At 25.7% G+C, this 19,532-nt stretch overlaps 2 protein-coding genes across 4 annotated transcripts in view; one reads left to right on the plus strand and one right to left on the minus strand.

Moving 5' to 3' along the window:
• The window catches only part of LOC136977054 (breast cancer anti-estrogen resistance protein 1-like), a 56,088-nt gene extending 36,741 nt beyond the window's left edge, over positions 1-19,347 (minus strand). For 2 of the 3 annotated variants that reach the window (XM_067272488.1, XM_067272487.1), the window contains exon 1: positions 2,904-2,990. Coding sequence is in view for 1 of the 3 variants with exons in the window: in XM_067272489.1 (XP_067128590.1) it covers positions 2,904-2,927 (24 nt within the window). In the remaining 2 variants the exon portion in view is untranslated. Of the gene's footprint in view, positions 1-2,903; positions 2,991-19,240 lie in introns of those variants that run through there. The other variant, XM_067272489.1, reaches the window with a different exon arrangement.
• LOC136977056 (probable ATP-dependent RNA helicase DHX35) overlaps positions 19,336-19,532 on the plus strand; it is a 39,969-nt gene continuing 39,772 nt past the window's right edge. The window contains exon 1 of the mRNA XM_067272492.1: positions 19,336-19,492. Within this exon, the coding sequence (XP_067128593.1) occupies positions 19,462-19,492 (31 nt within the window). The 5' untranslated portion in view covers positions 19,336-19,461. The remainder of the gene's footprint in view (positions 19,493-19,532) is intronic.

Consider the following 19,532-nt stretch of genomic DNA (forward strand, 5'->3'; position numbering starts at 1 on the left):
TTTCTCCATGGGAACCAAGCAATAAAAAAGACTTTTATTGCTAGTGTTTGGTTCCGGCGGGCTCGAATTTTCACACTACTAAGTTACAGCAGTTAAGCTTATTAAATATAATGCAGATTACTACCCATCGTGCCTCACTACTTTGTCTTGCACCACCTTCCTTCAGAAACTGACAATCAGTTGTTCCTATATGCTCCAAATTTATGAATATAAACACTAACAAGAATCTAGTTCTATGATAAGCTGTTGACTTGAAGTACAATTTAAATATTACTTTATTATGAATAGAAAATAATTTTCTTGAAGGAAAAGAGGCAAAGATCTTATACTAAGTCCAAACAGATCACATTATCTAGTTTTTCCACTTATTACTTCAATATGATTATAAACATGTAGGTAATTTTGCAAATTTTTCTACTTCAAAACTGAGAAATACCAGGAAGTTATATACAAATGTATACATATAAAGACAAGAATTACAGTAAAAAGCAGTATATTAATATTTAACCTTTGCACGAAAAATCCTCTGTCTTTTCCTGAAAAAAAATTCCTGTCTTTTGCTATATTAAAATATTTTCATTCTATTTTTTGAGATTTGAAATGACAACAAAAAATATATCACACATTATGTTTACAACAAACTCAACCTAAAATTCATTATTATCTAACATCAGCTTGCTTGGGAGATCTCAAAAAATAAGTTCAATTTATCATAGATATTTGTTAGAGCATTTTAAATTAAGCATTTAGCATTAAAATATTTAACATTACAGTAATCTTTTAAAGAAATATTAGTCAGATATAGCAATATTGATTTGTGTCATCATGTGCATAATAGCTAAACTAAAAAGTGTGAACTGTGTAAGGAAGTGCCAAACTAAGAATTCTAATATGAATTCTTGTCTTAGTAACATTGAAAGGTTAAGGTAGTTATGGGAATTCCGTTAGTGAATTGATGTTTCAACATTATATTAATAAAAACAGTCAAAGCAGAAAACTTTAGTAATTATGAATTCATCAACCCCACCACGATAGAAACCTTAAAATGCAGCGCTGTTTTTAATTTTTGAACATTTTCAGTCATTATTTTTCCTGGAGGAGGTCAATAAAAATGACCAAAAATGTTCAGAAATTAAAAAAAAAACATCATTACATTTTAAGGTTTTATCATGGCGTGGTTATTTAATAAAAGTGTATTATCTAAAGAAGTATGAATTTATCATACTACATTAACCTATATTCAATATTCATCACCTTAAAATAATATGATGACATAAGCCAACAGATGAAAGTTTCTATTATAGTAAGCAATCTGAGAACAATATCTCAATATGATGAATAATTCAATTAAACTTTGCATATTGTGGTAATGCTGTTCAATGTAACTATTTGTATTATATTAAATGACAGAGAATCATCATAATCAATAATTGACATTGATCTCATAAGAAACTGTTCAGAGCAAGTAATTGAAACCAATGTTTTGAATTGCTCAGTAAAATATTACATAATATATTCAACTCGAAAAGACTAAAACTAAAAAAAAATTTCTTTTTTTTTTATAAAAATTTATTTTTTTTTATAGCAAAAGCCTTCTAAACTTAAATCAAGCTTAGTAAAAAAAATTTTTGTATAAAACTTGTATTATTCATGAAAATGCAAAAGTATTAAATAATTTCAAGTAAATCTACTTCTTCCCTCCCTTATTTTTGAAGATAAAAAATAATAATAATTTAAAATTATTCCAAAATATTTTAAATTCATTCTAATGTATTAAAATGAGAAGTTAAAATATCAAATTTAAATTACATAATTTACAAATGGATTCCTAATATATGAAAAAATTTTGTTTAAATCTTAAAATATTGTAGAATATATATATATACACACTTGTATATGACTAATTATATAATTAAAAAAAATTGGGTTAATGTAACTCTTGGTGCCAAGATGGCGGCTTGTCTGTGATTCCAGCAAGGAAACAGTGGGACACGTTCTAACCTAACCTGAGCTATTCTAATAAATTACCATAATTATTAGCAACCAAATTATTAGAATAGGTTAGGTTAGGTGAGAACATGTCCCACTGTCCCATGTCCCACTTGCAGGAATCAGAGACAAGCTGCCATCTTGGCACCAAGGGTTACATTAACCAAAAATTTTTATATATTTTGCACATTTATAAAATTATAACATTTCTAAAAAGTTCTTCTAATTACAAATTTATCTTCTTTAAATTTCAATTAAGATTATTTTATTTTATTCATCTAAAACTGTGAAAATTATTATATTTGTTTATTATCAATAAACGAATATAATAATTTATCACAGTTTTAGTTTTATCTAAGACATTATAACTAATAAAAAATTAACATCATCATCTGATAAGCTTGAATGATTTATGGTATTTAGATTTGTTTTAAAAAGCAATATATGATATATGACAATATATTTATCAAAAATATTAATTTTTACATTTTAAAATATAAAGTTTTAGTTTAATATGAGAAAATGGAAATATAATTCTGAAATAAAATGATCATAAAGCTTAAGAATAACTCATAAAGATTTGTATATTTTTAATTTAATTTTTGCTTTCATTTAAGTCCTATGAACACAAAAAAAAAACTTTAGTTAGTTTAAATAAAATTTTTAATACAAATAAACTTAACAATAAAATAAAAAAAAACTTTTACTTTATAATTATTATAGTAGAATTATTGCAATGTTTTCAATCATTCAAGACTTTTGTTATATAAATATTAACTTAATCATTATGGAATCATCCAAAACAATACCTATTAATAAACTAATATTTATTTAAATAAAGAACAGATAGCTATAATACAGGAAGATTATTTTTAGTAAAAATATTTAATTTCTGAGAATTTTAATGTACGTACTATTTTAGTTGTTTCTTGTTGCATTTTTTTTTTTATTCAAAAATACATTCTTTCACCGAATTCCCCATTTATATTTGGCCAATTGTGCTATAAAAATAATAAAAAGTTTTTAAATGTTTACTGCAAAATACAATTAAAAAAGATCTTAAATATGATAAAGTTTAATTATTTTCTTTAAATGTTATCAGATTTTATACAAGTTATAGAATCAATTAAAATACAAAATACAATATATTTTTACTGTTTTAATTATAGTTAAAATAAAAAAAATTTCATTTAGCAAAAGCTACAAAGATAGATTAAAAATCTTTCTATGATTTAAATGAAATTTAGGTTAATGTTACCTATGGTAGCGAACATGGCGGCTTGTCTCTGAAACAGTGGGGACGCACGTTCTAACCTAACCTAACCTATTCTAATAAATTATCCCTATTGTAATTTGGCTGGCAATAATTATGATAATTTATTAGAATAGGTTAGGTTAGGTTAGAACGTGCGTCCCCATTGTTTCAGACACAAGCCGCCATGTTTGCTACTATAGGTAACATTAACCATTTAATGTAATAATAAATTGTAATATCAGGCAATAAACATTTTTTGTATAAGAATAAAAGACAAAACTTTATGCACAAGGAATTTTGAAATTTGGAAAATTTGCTGATGCAGTTTCATTTATAAAATTTATATATTGTGAGATTATCAAATTAAAATAGTTTTATAAAATTGAATTCTTAAGAAATCAATCAATGCATCCTAATTTTACTAAATTAGAACTTTGAAATATTTAAGAATTGAAATAATTAAAAATATGAATGGTACATAGTACTTATGATCATACATAAAAAACTTACACACAAACTAGAAGTGTATACTAAATAAAACACTAACACCTAAATGCTAATTCCAGCATATTATCTTTAATGTTCAAACGTTTTCAGCTGTCTTTCAGAGGCCCTCATCAGGAAAGAATGCAAAAACAGAAAAAAACAGTTCTATCGTTTGAAAAGCTAAAGCTTTTCAAACGATAGAACTGTTCTTTGATAGAAAAACAAAAATTAGAACACAGCTATGAATGATTAATCATATCAATGTACTCTACACTGTAGTGCACTCTTACCAATCCAAACTACTCTTAATCCAAATTCATTTGTTTGTTTTTTATTATATGTTCCAGCCAAAAACAAAAATAATTCTGAATTATTTTTTAAAACATAATAAATTTATAAAATTGAAATGTTCCATATATTTTAATATAAATGTATGTACCAAATATAAGTGACACCAACTTATATGAGCCCACAAGGCTCAAGCTCACTAATATTTAGGTTCAGATTTATTTATTTTTTGTAATTTAGAACAATTTGTGTATTAGTGTACTTCAACAATATTGTCCAATCATTTCTTTTATTGAAACTCCATCTTGGTGGCCACTGGCACTTAAAGTAGCCAAGATACAAGTGTCCTATAATTATATTTATTCCCATTTATGTGGTCAATAAAATAGGAAAACCAACATATTATTTAAAGCACTTTAAATGGAATTGAGCTTTGTTGTTTTAGTTTTCGAACAGTTTATCACGTTCACTCTAATAGATAACATTCAAATAAAATAAGCAATTAATTACTGTGACATTATCACAATGCCTTGCAGTCCGGCATTGTGATAATTAAAATTTAATAAAATAAAATTAAATCATAATTAAAATATGATTAAATGTTTAATCATATTTTTAATTTACTGTATTTGATTTAAAATATATGCTCTCCACCTCAAATTAGTAGTGCCTTGCCCCTGTACATTATATTTTTCCTTTAACAATAGAATTGTGCCAGTCAACTATCTAACACGTTTCAGGAGAAAATTTTTGAACTGAAATAACATGACTTCCATTTTTAAAAAATTCACAAAAGAATTCTTCTTTGGAAAGGTCATGAAATTGTTAATCCTAAAGGTATACAAAGGGACAACAGATGAAGACACTTATACAGTTACGTCCAAAGAAGAATTCTTTTGTGAATATTTTTTAAAGTATGTTTATGTCCTGGCTAATATAATTTTATTAAACATTTCTTCCAGTTTGCATCAAAGTTTGTATATAGTTAATTATCCTGTCCCTAAAATTTCCACATTTGTTTTCGATTTTCATCTATGTAACTCCATTCAAGAAAATTTTGAATTGAAATTACATGACTTTTTGTCAAGACCAAAAGTTTGTACATAATTAATTGGAGCATCTAGCACCTAAGCTTCCAGATCTGGTCTCAATTTTCATTTATCTAACTATTCTTGAGACTAAGGAAGGACAGATGGATGACAGTGGGAATCTATAGGTATGCAATCTAAAAATTGCAGCCCAATAATTTTTACAGTGGACAAAATGGACAAATTAAATTTATCTACAGAATATAGTAAGAAAAACAATTATATGTTTGTTCAATAATTTTATACAAAACTTGATTGCATTTTATAAAAATATAATAAATCAGCAATGGATAATCAGTCCATGTCACTGATATGTCACTTGCAAAACTCAATGAAGAAAAATATTGATGAGCCTGATGTAAAGGTCAGTTAATTAAACTAACACTTTTTATAATACTTGGACACTTCTATATATCTAGTGCCTTCTGTTCCATAAGGGCATGGATATTTGCAGAAAATATTCCAGAGAGTCAAAGCTTAGAGAGAATAGTTACATCAATAAATTTTTTTTAATTTTTTGGCATTTTTTCACAAGTAGATTATAGAATATAATATTGCATCAGAGCATATAAGTGCTAAATCTTAAGTTTGACTTTTAGAAATTAAAAAAAAACGTTCAATACAAATGTCGTCATATGCCCGTCAAAAACCTTGTTCTATGTTTGAAAAATTGCAGAATCTAAAGATGGAGGCATAAGAACTCCAAAAACATTTGTTCTAGTGCTAATATTAACACATTACTGCTAAAGTTTGGTTGTTCTAAGAAAGTTGACTATAAATAACTTGTTAAAAGCTAAGAGAAAACATATTTTAAAAATAATAGCGAGGTTGAGGTCAAAGTTTTGAATGTGAAAACGTGTACATCAGACGTTCAGCGCCAAATTCCTGTAAGCCTAGAAGTTTGACAATGGCATTTGGAATGTCGAGCACAGTTCCACTGACTTTCCAAACACCATTGTCAAACTTCTAGGTTTACAGGAAAGCAGTGCTGAACATCGGACGTACACATTTTCACGTTTAAAACTTTGGCCTCAACCTTGCTAATAAAATCTAAATCAATATATAGTATTTAAAATTTCAAAACTGGGTTTAGATTAGTAACTTCAATATATTAAGTTTTAATTAAATGGATTAAAATCTATTCAATTCTTTATACTCATTTTATTTACTTTAATATATGCTTATAATAAAATAAATCTCATATATATGAGATTTATATTTATATGCGCCATGAAAGTTTGAATTTATATTTTTAAATATTAAATTTAAATATAATTGATTTACAACATAAATCAGTGCATTATGAAATCTTTATTAAATAAAAAATAAAATCAATAAATAATAATAATAAATGGATGTTTTAAATTATTTAGTTCTAACAAAATGATGTACTATTAATCAAATTATTATACTTCATAACAAAGGACATTATTGATCTGACAAGAAAGTATAATAAAAATGAAATTAATTAGATTTAGTCTTAATTCCACTAATAAAATCCATTACTGTGGTTTCAAAATAATAAATTTGTGTTTTTTTATATATCCTTTTTAAAGTGTTATAGCTTATTATAACAGTTAATTGCATAGTTAATCCATGACAGTTAATTTAATGAACTATGTAAGATTATTAAGATTAGGGTAAACAAATTATTATTAAATGGATTTAAGGTTTTGAATATTTTAGTTCTTAATACTTCAAGCATGTCACACAAATCTTGAATTTCTTCTTGTTACTGTATATTAAGTTATATACAAATATTAAGTTGAATGAGAAGTTTTGCATTCTTTGGGAAAGTTGTGATGTTTTTAAAATAAAAAATTTTTATTTGGTCAAACATGTAATTGCCCTCATTTGCAATTACCTTCTTCTAGCATTCCACAAATTTATTGATTCCATCTAGTGTTGCCACCTTTACAAAATCGCTAACCCAGACGGTAGGTCAGATTTGTTCGAACAGAAGTTCCTGACACATGCGCAATGCCATTTTACAATGCGAAAAATAACCTGCATGCAGGTTGCGCGTCACATGTCAGCACATAGAGTAACATAGCAGAATGGCAGATGAGTTTCAGTGAGTGTGAGGTCTTTCGTTGTTCAAATGGTGTAAATTTATAACAATATTTGCAAGAACTTTGTTTCATCGTAATTTCACAATTTCTACGAAATTCTGGACAAAATTAATAGTTCACCCAGACAGTAAGTCAATTCCCGGACTGTCCGAGTGAAAACCGGACGGGTGGTAACACTAATTCCATCTGAATAAAAATTTATTGGTTTTGACTCAAAAAATGATTATATAATAAGAAATGCTTACTGAACCTAAGTAACAAAATTAAATATATTCACACCTTATGCTATTAAACGTTATGCTGGACACGTCAAAGGTGTGAATATATTTAAAATGATTATATATCATATTTCACTTTAAACCTTTTAAATCTTTTAGCTTTTAGTTTAAATGATTTTCTAATAATCTGAATAAATGAAAATTTGAAGGTACTAAATGGTGAATAGGATGGATGGTCTATAATTTCTCATATTCAATTATTTTATTTTTTTTGTTGCATCATTAAACTCAGGCCCGCCATGCAAGGCGTGCACCACATGCGGGCAGCACATCCAGGAGGCAGCAAATTGGTATTGCTGGCAAGCTCAGCGTAGGTAGTCGTAGTTAAACAGGGGCGGCATAATCGGTATTGCACACGGGCACTCAAACAGCTAGCGGCGCTGTTGATTAAACTGATATAAGATGAACTATCCTGGTGAAAGATGATTCTCTTTCAGTTGACCATATATAAGTATTTCTGTTTAAGACATTTGTTTACTTAATTGTTGATAGTAGACATTAGAATGTATAATTTTATTAGGCGCTAAAAGTTCAAATTGTGCCACTACACAAAGAAGTAATGTTTGGAATGTAAATTATTTTTCCAGTTGAACTAATGACTGTTTTTGTTTGCAACATTGTTTTTTCTTTTTCAAATAAACATCCAAACAAGATGTAAAAAAATTTATTTTACCAGTTCTAATCTTAAGATGTAACACAATATTATAAAACTTTATTTTCTCTAAATCTGCATTTATTATGTTAGAAGTGACTTTAATCATATTATCAATTATATTACAATACATTCAACATTACTGAATAGTGCAAGTTAATATTTTCAGACAAATGGTGAATATAAAATTTTTATCACTAATTATCAAAATCAATTAAATCAGAATTGTTTCTGAAGTGAGAAAGAAGCTGAATTTATGAATTTAATAATTTTCATTAAAAATTTTTTGAAAATCATCTTTAAATAAAACTCTATTTACAACTGAAAATAATAATAATGTTAATAATCAAATGATACTGCTGGATTTTTATTCAAGTTATAATATGGCTAATTAATTATAGAAAATACAGTTAAACTTGTATCTCAAACATGTTTATCTTGAAAAACCTCTTTATCTCAAAATTTATTTATTTTTTCTGCATTTTCAGCCTAAATTTAATATATATTCCATGTTTATCTCAAATATTTTTCTCCCAAAACCTCTATGTCCCAAATTAAGGACTGAAGTGTCAATTACAAATTCTAAGCTCAGTGACTACATCCTGATAGTATAAATGGTAGTTGAGAAACATTTTTTATGATATAATACATAACAGTTACAGTTAATACTGTTTTCTCTGATTGGTAATGAGTTTGGCTTGTGCCTTATTGGTTGAAGAATGTCAGGCATCAGAAACCATTGACGAAATGTATCTGTTAAGGTTTGTCAAATATGTTTTGAAAGCATATGTAGAAAAACTGGAAACAAATATATCAATTATACTATACCTTACATGCTTTTCCAGCATTAGTTTAATCAAAACAAACATTTTCAACCTGTTCAGAGGTTTAAAAAATAACCTGAGACAGGCCTTAAACTTAGTCCCTGAATATACATTATCCCAGTGTGGGATGATAGATTCGGTTGAAAGTTAATATACATAGGCACCACTAAAAAGATTGTTAATACAAAGGTTCAGGGAACATAAATATGATGTTCGTACAAACAGTCTATCCACAGAACTTGTCCGGTTTGCAAGCAAGCCAGGAGTGTCATCATATTGGGACCAGGCTAAATTATTAAAAAAAGGTGTTTGACATCAACAAGTTATCATCAATGGAAGCTTTTGAAATATTCCAAGCATCTAGAAAAGGTGACTGCATTAATTTCAAGGAGAAAGAAACATTATCCACAGCATGGAGTCTCTAGTTGATAACCCGATGAGGCCAAATTAACAACATAGGCTTGACTAAAAAAATTTTTGTTAATAACATGTGCAATTATTTTATTTTTTTAATTATTTTAATGTTTTCATTTTAAAAGTACATAGATTATTTGTTTGTAGAACTTTCAAAATATGTAAATCATTTGTTTTCAAATTTTGTAAATTTAAAAATAGCAGTTATAGTTCTACCATTAGAACTCAGTTCTTCTCTTTTATCTGTATGTTAATATCTTTATAACCCGAGGCAAACCTCTGAATGGGGTCAAAAACATTTGTTTTGATTAAGCTAGTGCTAAAAAAGTGTGTAAGGTGTAGTGTGATTAGCAAAGATGTTTTATTTATACATAATACATACATTTACTGTACTTGCTATTGTATTAGTAAAATACTCATATCTACAATCAGACCTATTACTGTTTACTATGTAGGAACTTCTATATCTTGAAATCTGTATATCTCAGATTTTTTTCCCTCATTCCTGTGAAATTTGAGATAGACAGGTTCAACTGTATATTACTTTCTAGCAAGAAAAATGACAACCAAATAAAATTATTATTATGAATAAGAAATAAATTAATTTTTGAGTTCATTTCTTATTCATAATAAATTTTAAGATATTTTATTAATTAAAGCAAATAATTTAATCTTATATGCATCAGATTTAAAATTAAAATAAAATTTCTATTAAAATATATAATTCATAAAACACTTACTTTGGAATTTTTACAAAGTTTACCAAAAAAATTTTTTTAAGTTGGAAAAAATTCAGATACTTTCAGAGAACAAACAAAAATAAAATCAATAAATATCTATTAAATGCAAATTATTCTTTATATTATTATAATCTTTTATCATATTAATGAAATTTTATTTGTGTTTAATATACATAAACAACACTTTAACAATCCAGCAATAATTATTTAATGTGATAATAACGTTTTCGACTATCTCGACTATATTTACTTACTATATTCAACTATATTTACTTACTATTTGTGTTTAATGAAAGGAAATTTAATAATTATCTAATGCGAATATTAAAAAGGATAATATTAATGAAATACATGCTAAAATGTCAGAAATTTGAAAAAAAAACATATTAATTATTATAAAAAGTAACATTTTTTGGTTTTAGAAATAATAATGAAATAGAATGAACACAAGCAGGAGACACAGTTACAAAGAAATGTAATAGAGTGGCTTATATATCTTTAGCACTGCACATATTATCAAATAACTACTGCATTCTTATTTATACTGTAAATTAATTATTCATTGCAGTTCAGATATAGAATTGTTAAAAAGATTATATATATATATATATATATATATCAAATTATGTATATTACTTATTAACTTTAATTTAATTTGTACATAATACAGTGACTGGATGTTCTGTGGTCTGAAGACCACGTGTTCTGTTGCCTAACCGGCTCGTAACCAACCCCTTGGGTGGTTCACAGTGTAAGGGAGAGACAGGCCCTCAGTGTAAAAGCTTCCTGTTGTAAAAGTTAATGGGAGGAGGGGAGATATGTGGTCCAAAGATCATGTGTTCTATTGCGTGATCCTTGGGTGGGCTGCAGGGTAAAGAAAGGATGGGCTGCATTTTCGAAAGAAAAAAAGAGAGAGAGAGGGAGATTGCGCATGCTCAACAGAAGAAGAGGGACTTTTTTCGGAAGAAAGAATGGAGAGAGGACGTGTAGACGATAGAGTCACGAAATTGTTTTTTTTTGTGCGTGTTGTTTCTTTTGTTTTAGTGTCTTTTGTTTTAGTGTCTGTTATAGTGAAGGGACAGAGTAGTGATTGGAAGGACTAAAATAAACTTTAAGTTCCTTGCATTGGAGTCATAGAGCGTGTGATTTATTTCTTTAAAGTTTTTTTTTGTTTTGTTCCTGCACGGGGAATACTCTAAAGATCGAGTACTTCCCCACAGTTCCCAATTTCCAGCTATTGTTCCTGGTTTTGCCTGTTTAATATTTAATTATAGAATCAATTTTTGAATAGAACAATTTTATTAACACATCAATATAACATCACCAATTTGCAGATCAATAAATAAATCTTAATACATTAGATATCAAAAATACTTGTCACCACTTGTCCATGCTTTAGTTCATTGATAATACTTCAAATATGGCTTGATTTCTTCATTTTTTTTTTTTTTGTAACCAATGGAAACTGATCTGAAATTCTAGAGTTTACAGATGTTGATTTGATTTTTTGGGCTGCAATTTGAAAAAATTGTAGACCTATAAATTCCCACTGTTGCTGTCTGTCCATTTTTCCTTAATCTCGAGAACAGAATTAGATAGATGAAATCCGAGACCAGATATGGAAATCTTAGGGACAGGAGGCCCCAATTAACTATATATGAACTTCCAAATTCAAACCGGAATTCGGAATTTCAATTCAAAAGTTTTTCCCCGAAAGTAGATAATAGACGATCAGCACAACTCTATTGTTAAAGGAAAAGTATGATGTACAGGGGCAAGGCTACTAATTTGAGGTGGAGAGCATATAATTTAAATAAAATAAATTAAAAATATGATTAAAAATTGCATTATGATAATGTCACAATAAATAATCACTTGTTTATCATAACTATCTTTTTTCAACATTTAGGGCAGAATTATACAATAAAACTGCTGGTAAACTGTTTAAAGCAATTCTAAAATGTAATAAAAAAACAGCCATTAATATTATATTATTCTATCAGATAGGTTATTAATGGTGAAAGAATCATGCAAATTGCTGATAATCCTGCAAATGATATCCTGATAGCAATAGTTTTTATATTTATTAAAATATTGAGAAATAAGAATGAAGATGAATCTGTTGACCAAATCTTCACCTAAATTGTTAAGTGCACCATACAATATGCTTAAGGAATATGTGTCTTTAGAAAAATATGAAAATGCAATTCCAAAAAAGTGTATTAAACATGAAGACACTATATTTTGATATTTAATGTATTATTTTACTACAATTTCCTTTAGATTGTTTTGTTTTAGATAAATAAATTTAAAAAAAAATTATCAAAGTTTAGTTTCAGACCCCATTTTCACTGATTCTGAAATGTGTCCCTGATTAGATTGTAAATGATATGGTCAGCTTATATATAATCAATTGAATTTTAACTTTTATGTATATCTTTTTTTTTATAACAAAGTACAATTTTTTAATTTGATATCTTTATTGAAAATAATTGATCTAGAAATTTTTTATTCAATAAAAAATTAAAAAATTTAATCTTTGCTCCTTTTATGATAATTGATTATTTTAATGTTGGTGGTGCATTGTGACAATCCTTTATAAACAAAAAATGTTGCATTTTTTGTTTTCAAAATATAATACATTAATACAAAACAAATATAATGCATTTTCTCAACTATTCAAACAATATTTGGAATTTTGAAACAATAAACATGTAATGCAGATTAAAATTATTAACTACAATTTAAAATTAGATGTAAACTGTAAATAATAATAATCAGATAAATGCATAACATTATAAATTTTTACACAGTATACAACTTATTCTTTTTTCATATTTTTAATTAATATACACGAGTCTGCAATAAACTGACATTTGTATTAATCAAATACTTTCATCCAGATGATATCTTCAGCATTGAAACAAATCCTTTGCTTTTATATTTAAGATTTAAGTTACTTAGTGTAAGAATAATATACATATATGTTTCTCTCATTGATTCATTACTCATATGATTCTCTCATTGACAGCTAATAATTATACATAAATTCAAATTTTAAAAAAAATTTAAACTTTTGATGAAAAATATATAGTGTGTGCTATAAACATTAGCAAAGATTGCAAGTGATTAAAACTAAACATGAGTGAATGACAGAAAAATATGCATTTGTTGTAAGTAAAACAAACATTGCTTTGAGTCCCTGAATATGTGCAGAAACAATGTTTACCTTCAGTCCATTAAACAAATTTACTCAACAATAACTAATATAAATAATCCTTAATATTTGATCTTGTACATCTTTAAATATTGATATTTCACATGCCATAAAAATTAATAGGTAATTTTGCAAGTTTTGATGAAATATTTTGATTATTCTATATCTTTTTAGCTTGCACTATTTTTTTTTAAATTCAGAATAACAAAATATTATCTATGGAAAAAAAATAGAATCGATCCTATATCAAAATCAAACCAACACTCCTAGTAGAAATAGTATATGCTCCATACCAGTTATGATTAATATGATGTAAATTTCCAGGTTTGAAAGAACAGATTTAAAAAGAAATATGTTGATGGCTCAAGACGTGACATGACTCAAAACAGATATACATGGCAATACAGTATTACTCTCATAACTATTTCATTTCAATAAAAAATAGATAAAAAAGTGATGCCACATCCACATGAAAAAAACCTATTTTTATTAAATAATTGAATTTTCCAAGATAATTCAATTATTTAATAAAAATTTTACTAAAATTATTTGGATCAGAAAGCTTTGCTCCTAGACTAGATGATTTTACCTGTGAATGAAACATCAAAGTATTATAAATGATACTGATTTCAAAGGCCTATTGATAATGCTAAAAGTGTGATTCTTTCTTCTTTTTTATTGTTGAATATCCTCATGTAGAATCAAAATATAAAATACTTTCATATATATACTTTTCCTTATTTCTTGAAAATAAAGTTTTCAAAAAAAAAAAAAAAAATCAATCTTTATAGGTTTAACCTTCAGCATCAATATCGAACATTCTACATTGCAGAAACTTCTACATAGAATCTCTCACATACCAGTTCATGTTCATTGTATGTTATGCAATGTACAAGCTGAAATATTGCAGATTCATTCTCTTATACAATAGTTTAATTCATATTTTCATAACACTATTCCATATTTGGTCTTGATTTTCATCAACTCCATTAGATAGATGAAAATCAAGACCAGATATGGAAAGCTTAGGGCAGGAGGCCCCAATTAATTATATACAAACTTTCAGTCTGGACCAGAAGTCACGTGATTTTTTAAATTAAAAGCAAAATTAAAATTGCAATGTCCTAATAATATACATTCAGTTTTTTAAAATTATATTTAACATAAAAATTTCACGTTATATTTTGTATTATTATTCAAAAATGAAATTTTAAATTTATACAGATCCTCATTACTTTGAAATTCAAGGAACTGAGTAATTGCAACTTCAAATTATCAAGTTTCGAATTATCCAAGATTTACATATATCTATACAATATGCCAAATGCCATGTAACTGATGTAATTTATTAAGCAAATGAAATATGGTTACCTATAGAGAATGCTATTTTCATTAATTAATAATAATAATATAAATAGAATGCAGGTAAACAGTACATGTCCAATGAGAACCTCACAGGTTGCCAGATAGGTTTTATAAAAAAGAAAAGCAGAATTCCTCAAAATGTAGCCCAAATTATTTTTAAAGTGGCTTAAAAAGTAGTAATTCACCCAAATGTAATAGCCTAGAGCCCTACAAATATCTCATTAGCCCAATCTTGCAATCCTGAAAACCAGCCGTATTTTATGAGATAAGAGAAAAACAAGGTAGCCCACAGGTAAAGAAACATCCAAAAATGTGTTACTATAAAAGCAAAGCCATAATGACCAGATTACAAAAGTGCAGTTACAAACTAACAGGATTTCAAACTATGTAAGTTTGAATTAACAAGGATTTCTTGTATTTAGATTTTACAGAAAATTTTACTATTCAATATATGTACTGTAGTAAAATCTTAAATGCACCAATAAAGTCAAAATACTGGTTTAAATTGAAATTTTTATCACAAATAAAACAATCTACAAAAAAAGAAAATACTTAAATTTAAAAACCTAAATATCTAAATCTTTTATGAAAAAAATATATATTGAGAAAGTATAAGAAAATACAAAATTTATATATTATTTATCACCACCATTAAAAAATATTCAATAATTTTAAATTAATTAATTTATAATATTTAATGAAATAGCTATTTAAATTATACTTATTGTTTTATTACACTTATATCAATGTGAAGATACATATGTATTAATGTTCTTCATCTAGTCAACAAGTCTCTTGATTGACTCAACAGTTTTCTTTTCAATTATATAAAAAGATTAGTGAATGAAATAGTTGGGAATAGGACTAATAAGAGTACAAACAGAATTCAAACTAGGTAATGAAAATCAAAATAGATAATACATTAAAAGGTCTTTCTGTCTACAAATTAAAACATTTGCTGCTTTTAAACTTTTTTAAAAAATAACAGAATGACTTTGCATGTTTAATCATTATAATTAAATAATTTTTATATTAGATAATGTTGTAATTTTGAAATTTAAAACAAGTTTTGTGTTTCAGTTAAATAATTGATATTGTTTTTGTATTTTTTTTTTTTTTTTTATATGTAAAATGTCTCTTAATGAGATAAGAATAATATCAAAATATTAACAAACAGAAATTTAGTATTAATTTTAAATCTTTAAAATTTATGCCATATGTATTCATTTGTTTTCTTCTTTTAAATTTAATGTATATTTTTTTTTTACTTCTTTAAAAAAGTATGTATGCTATAAAGTAGTAGACTGTTACCAATTATCAAATTAATTTACAAAAAACAACAGATCATCATTTATCAAAAATCTTCAATTACTTGAGAATACCCTGTTACTGTTATATTAGTAGTAGGCATTATCCTATTACTATTGTCATAATAATAAGATTACAACATTATAAAAGTGCAATAGTATTCATTTAGCTTTATATTTCTAATATAAAACTTAAAAACTGCTTTCATGATGCAGAAAACTTTTCTAGTTAAACAGGAAAAATAGGACAAAACTTTAAAAGAACATGATAAATTACTGCAATTCACAAGAATAAAATGCTTCACTGCAACATAACTTTTACATTCTTTTGAATTGCTATATTTGTCTTGATTATCACTAAAAATAGAGCAAATACTCAATATATTCAAGCCATAACTATCAAAATATTTATAAAAAATATCAATTTATTATTTTAAATAAAATAGTTTTTCTCATCTAAGAAATGCGAATAAAATTATTATTGAAAAATTAATATAAAATATTAATATAATTTTTATTATAAACCAAAGTTTTTTTTTTATTATGTATGATAATATTCCTCTTTATTAAGAGGATTATTAAAACATAATAGATGCAAACAAATTATAAATAAATATTTAAATTGAGTAACATTCCTTCAAAAAATTAAATAATTTATTAAAGCAATTTTAAAACAAATTTCAAAATACTTTTACTTTAAAATTTATTCAAAAATTTAATTGGAACGAATTGTCATTATTTAATGTATTTGTATATTTAAAAATTTAATATTAATTTATAAGAAATAGAAATGTTTCAATAAATATTAAATTTACTCATAAAATAAACTTTGAAAAACCCTCCAAGTACTATTAGCTTTCTACCTATTTTCAGTTAAAGGTCTTTGTTTACTTTCTCAAGTAAAATTAAATTGATACAAGATAGTTACATGCAGTTTATTTTTTAATAAATTTTTGTTTTGAAGATAAACATAATTTATAGCCATATTGGTTTGACTGTATTGTCTTACTAGTCTGAAAAGGATAAACTAACCACTGTAGTTAATCTAATGAATTAATTAATGCATTTTTAATAATCAGTGAAGTTGAAGAAATGCTAATTTTTCAATCCAGATAATGGACCATCTTCCGATATTGACAGATAAAAGTAGAGATGCATTTTCATATCAAAAATTTATACATAGAATAAATTATTAGATTAATATTTGCTTTAATAATTAACATTATGATCACAATTGATACTCTAAATTTTGAAAGAAATTAATCTTATTGTTAATTTTTGCATTGACATATGAATAATAAAGTCTATTGCATATGATTAATTATACAAAGATTTTTTACAATTTTTTATTTTGTATTTGGGAAACATAAAAATAACACTATGTGGTAGATACTAAGCACAATTGTTTAATATTGACAACACACAACTATTTACAAAATTTCTAAAAATAGAACCTTCAAACATTTTTAGTTGGTCTATTTTCAGAAATTCTGTAAATCTGTAAATATTCTTGAAAATACTTGATCTGATAATTGTATATATTTTAAACTACCATAAAGATATACATTAAAAAAATTATTTTTATTTTAATATGAAGACTAAAACAAAATAGTGAAAATGATTTAATTAACAAATAATTTTAATTTAATTATGATTGAAATAAATTTTACTAATATGTAATAAGCAACTGGTAACTTATGTACAGTACTGTATGGTACATGAAATGATATTGCACAAACAAAAAAAATACTATCTTAAAATAGCAAAACCATTCAACCAAAACAATATGCAATTTATTGTTAAACGAAATAATGTTTCAGAAGAATGGTCTTACTATTTTAAGAAATTAATTAATATCTTTGTTATTTATGCAATATTTCAATAGCAGATTTGCAAATACAATAATAATTAAATTTTTAAATATTAATAAAAATAATTTAGTAAATATATTTTTACTTCCAAGATTTGCAAATGATAATCTTTAGCCTATGCCTTTTTGTTTTATAAGATATACAATTTGATGTTTATGCTTATGTATTAATTAATTTACGAACTTTACTTTCATTTTCAAGTAAAGAAGAAAGTTTTTTCAAAATTGATAAATTTTGATTATTAGAAATTACAATTTTAATTTAAAATAAAATATAAATATATACTATACTATTACAATAAAGTTTATGAAAACAGATGGCTTATTTCAAGCCGTATAAATTATTTTTTTCAAATATGTTTTACGCCACAAATACAACTTTACAATAAATACAAATAAAATTTGAGCTTATGTATTAAAAATTTAACAATGCCCAAACACTAATTATGGCTGCCAAATTTTTATGAAAATTGTGACAAAAATGTAAAACATAATTTAATTGGAAAAAATTTATTCCATAATAATATAAAACATAGTTTAGATTAATTATAATTTAGGCCTACACAATGTTAATTAATGTAATTCTCCATTGAATTAACTCATACTGCTCAAGGATCTGTAAATTATACAAACTGTTATATGTTATTAAAGAAACAAGTAAATAGAAGCAATTCTTGCATAGTAATTTCTTTTTGTATTGCAAGTCTACATTACTGAGTACGCGCACACTTTTTCAACTAGAAAAGCCGAAACAGATAGGAAAACAGATGAAATATTAAATTTAGAATGATGGTCTTCTATAGTAAAGCATATGTAAAATATTAAATATTTAACACCCAATCTACAGAAGCACAGAAAAGAATTTAATGCAAGCAATTCTTACCACAGATTTTTGTCTTTATTTGACAACAAATTTGAATTTTATATCAATTGGATGTTTCATATTTTATTAGAAAATAAAAAAAAAACAGGATAAACATTGTGTTTATATACCTGATGCAATGATTTTGCTTACACATACTTTGATGATTAAATTATATGTATATAATCAACAGCAATGTCGTATAAACATGTAATTAATCATTTCTAACAATATAAATAACTTTCTTGAACTGAATCAAGCTTTTGCAAGGTAATTATGTAAATATCTTAAAAGTCATCAATTTCAAAATTTTTTAAATAAAATTGTGGGTATTTGTTGTTTATAACTTAGTATTTTGTTTTCTCGTGATATAAAAAGCATACAATACGAATTTATCCACATTTTACAACTAAAATACACTTAAACATTTAATATCTACAAAACATCGCTTGCGCCGCTTACAATTACTTAAATATTAAGCATTACGCTTTATTAACGCATTATATTGCCATTATGTAACATTACTAACTTACTTTCATCTCTAAACATAAGAAGACATGCAGCACTTCCACCATCTCCCAGTCTTCCCTCACCTACTAACTGATAATAGATGGCACAGATTAGATTTCCGGCAGAATGACGTCATCGTCATATCCGATTTAAGATGGCGGCGCCCAGTGAGAAATACATTGTGCTTTAGTTTTAGTATAATTTCACTTATTATTGTTATTTTTCACGATTTTATCTAATAAATATGTCGAACAGACATAGATTTTGGAAACCAGGTTTGAAATTTATGAATGATGAATAATTTTTTTTTAAATT

The sequence above is a fragment of the Centruroides vittatus genome, unplaced genomic scaffold, assembly GCF_030686945.1.
Source record: "Centruroides vittatus isolate TY-2023 unplaced genomic scaffold, ASM3068694v2 contig_439, whole genome shotgun sequence".
Lineage (NCBI taxonomy): Eukaryota > Metazoa > Arthropoda > Arachnida > Scorpiones > Buthidae > Centruroides > Centruroides vittatus.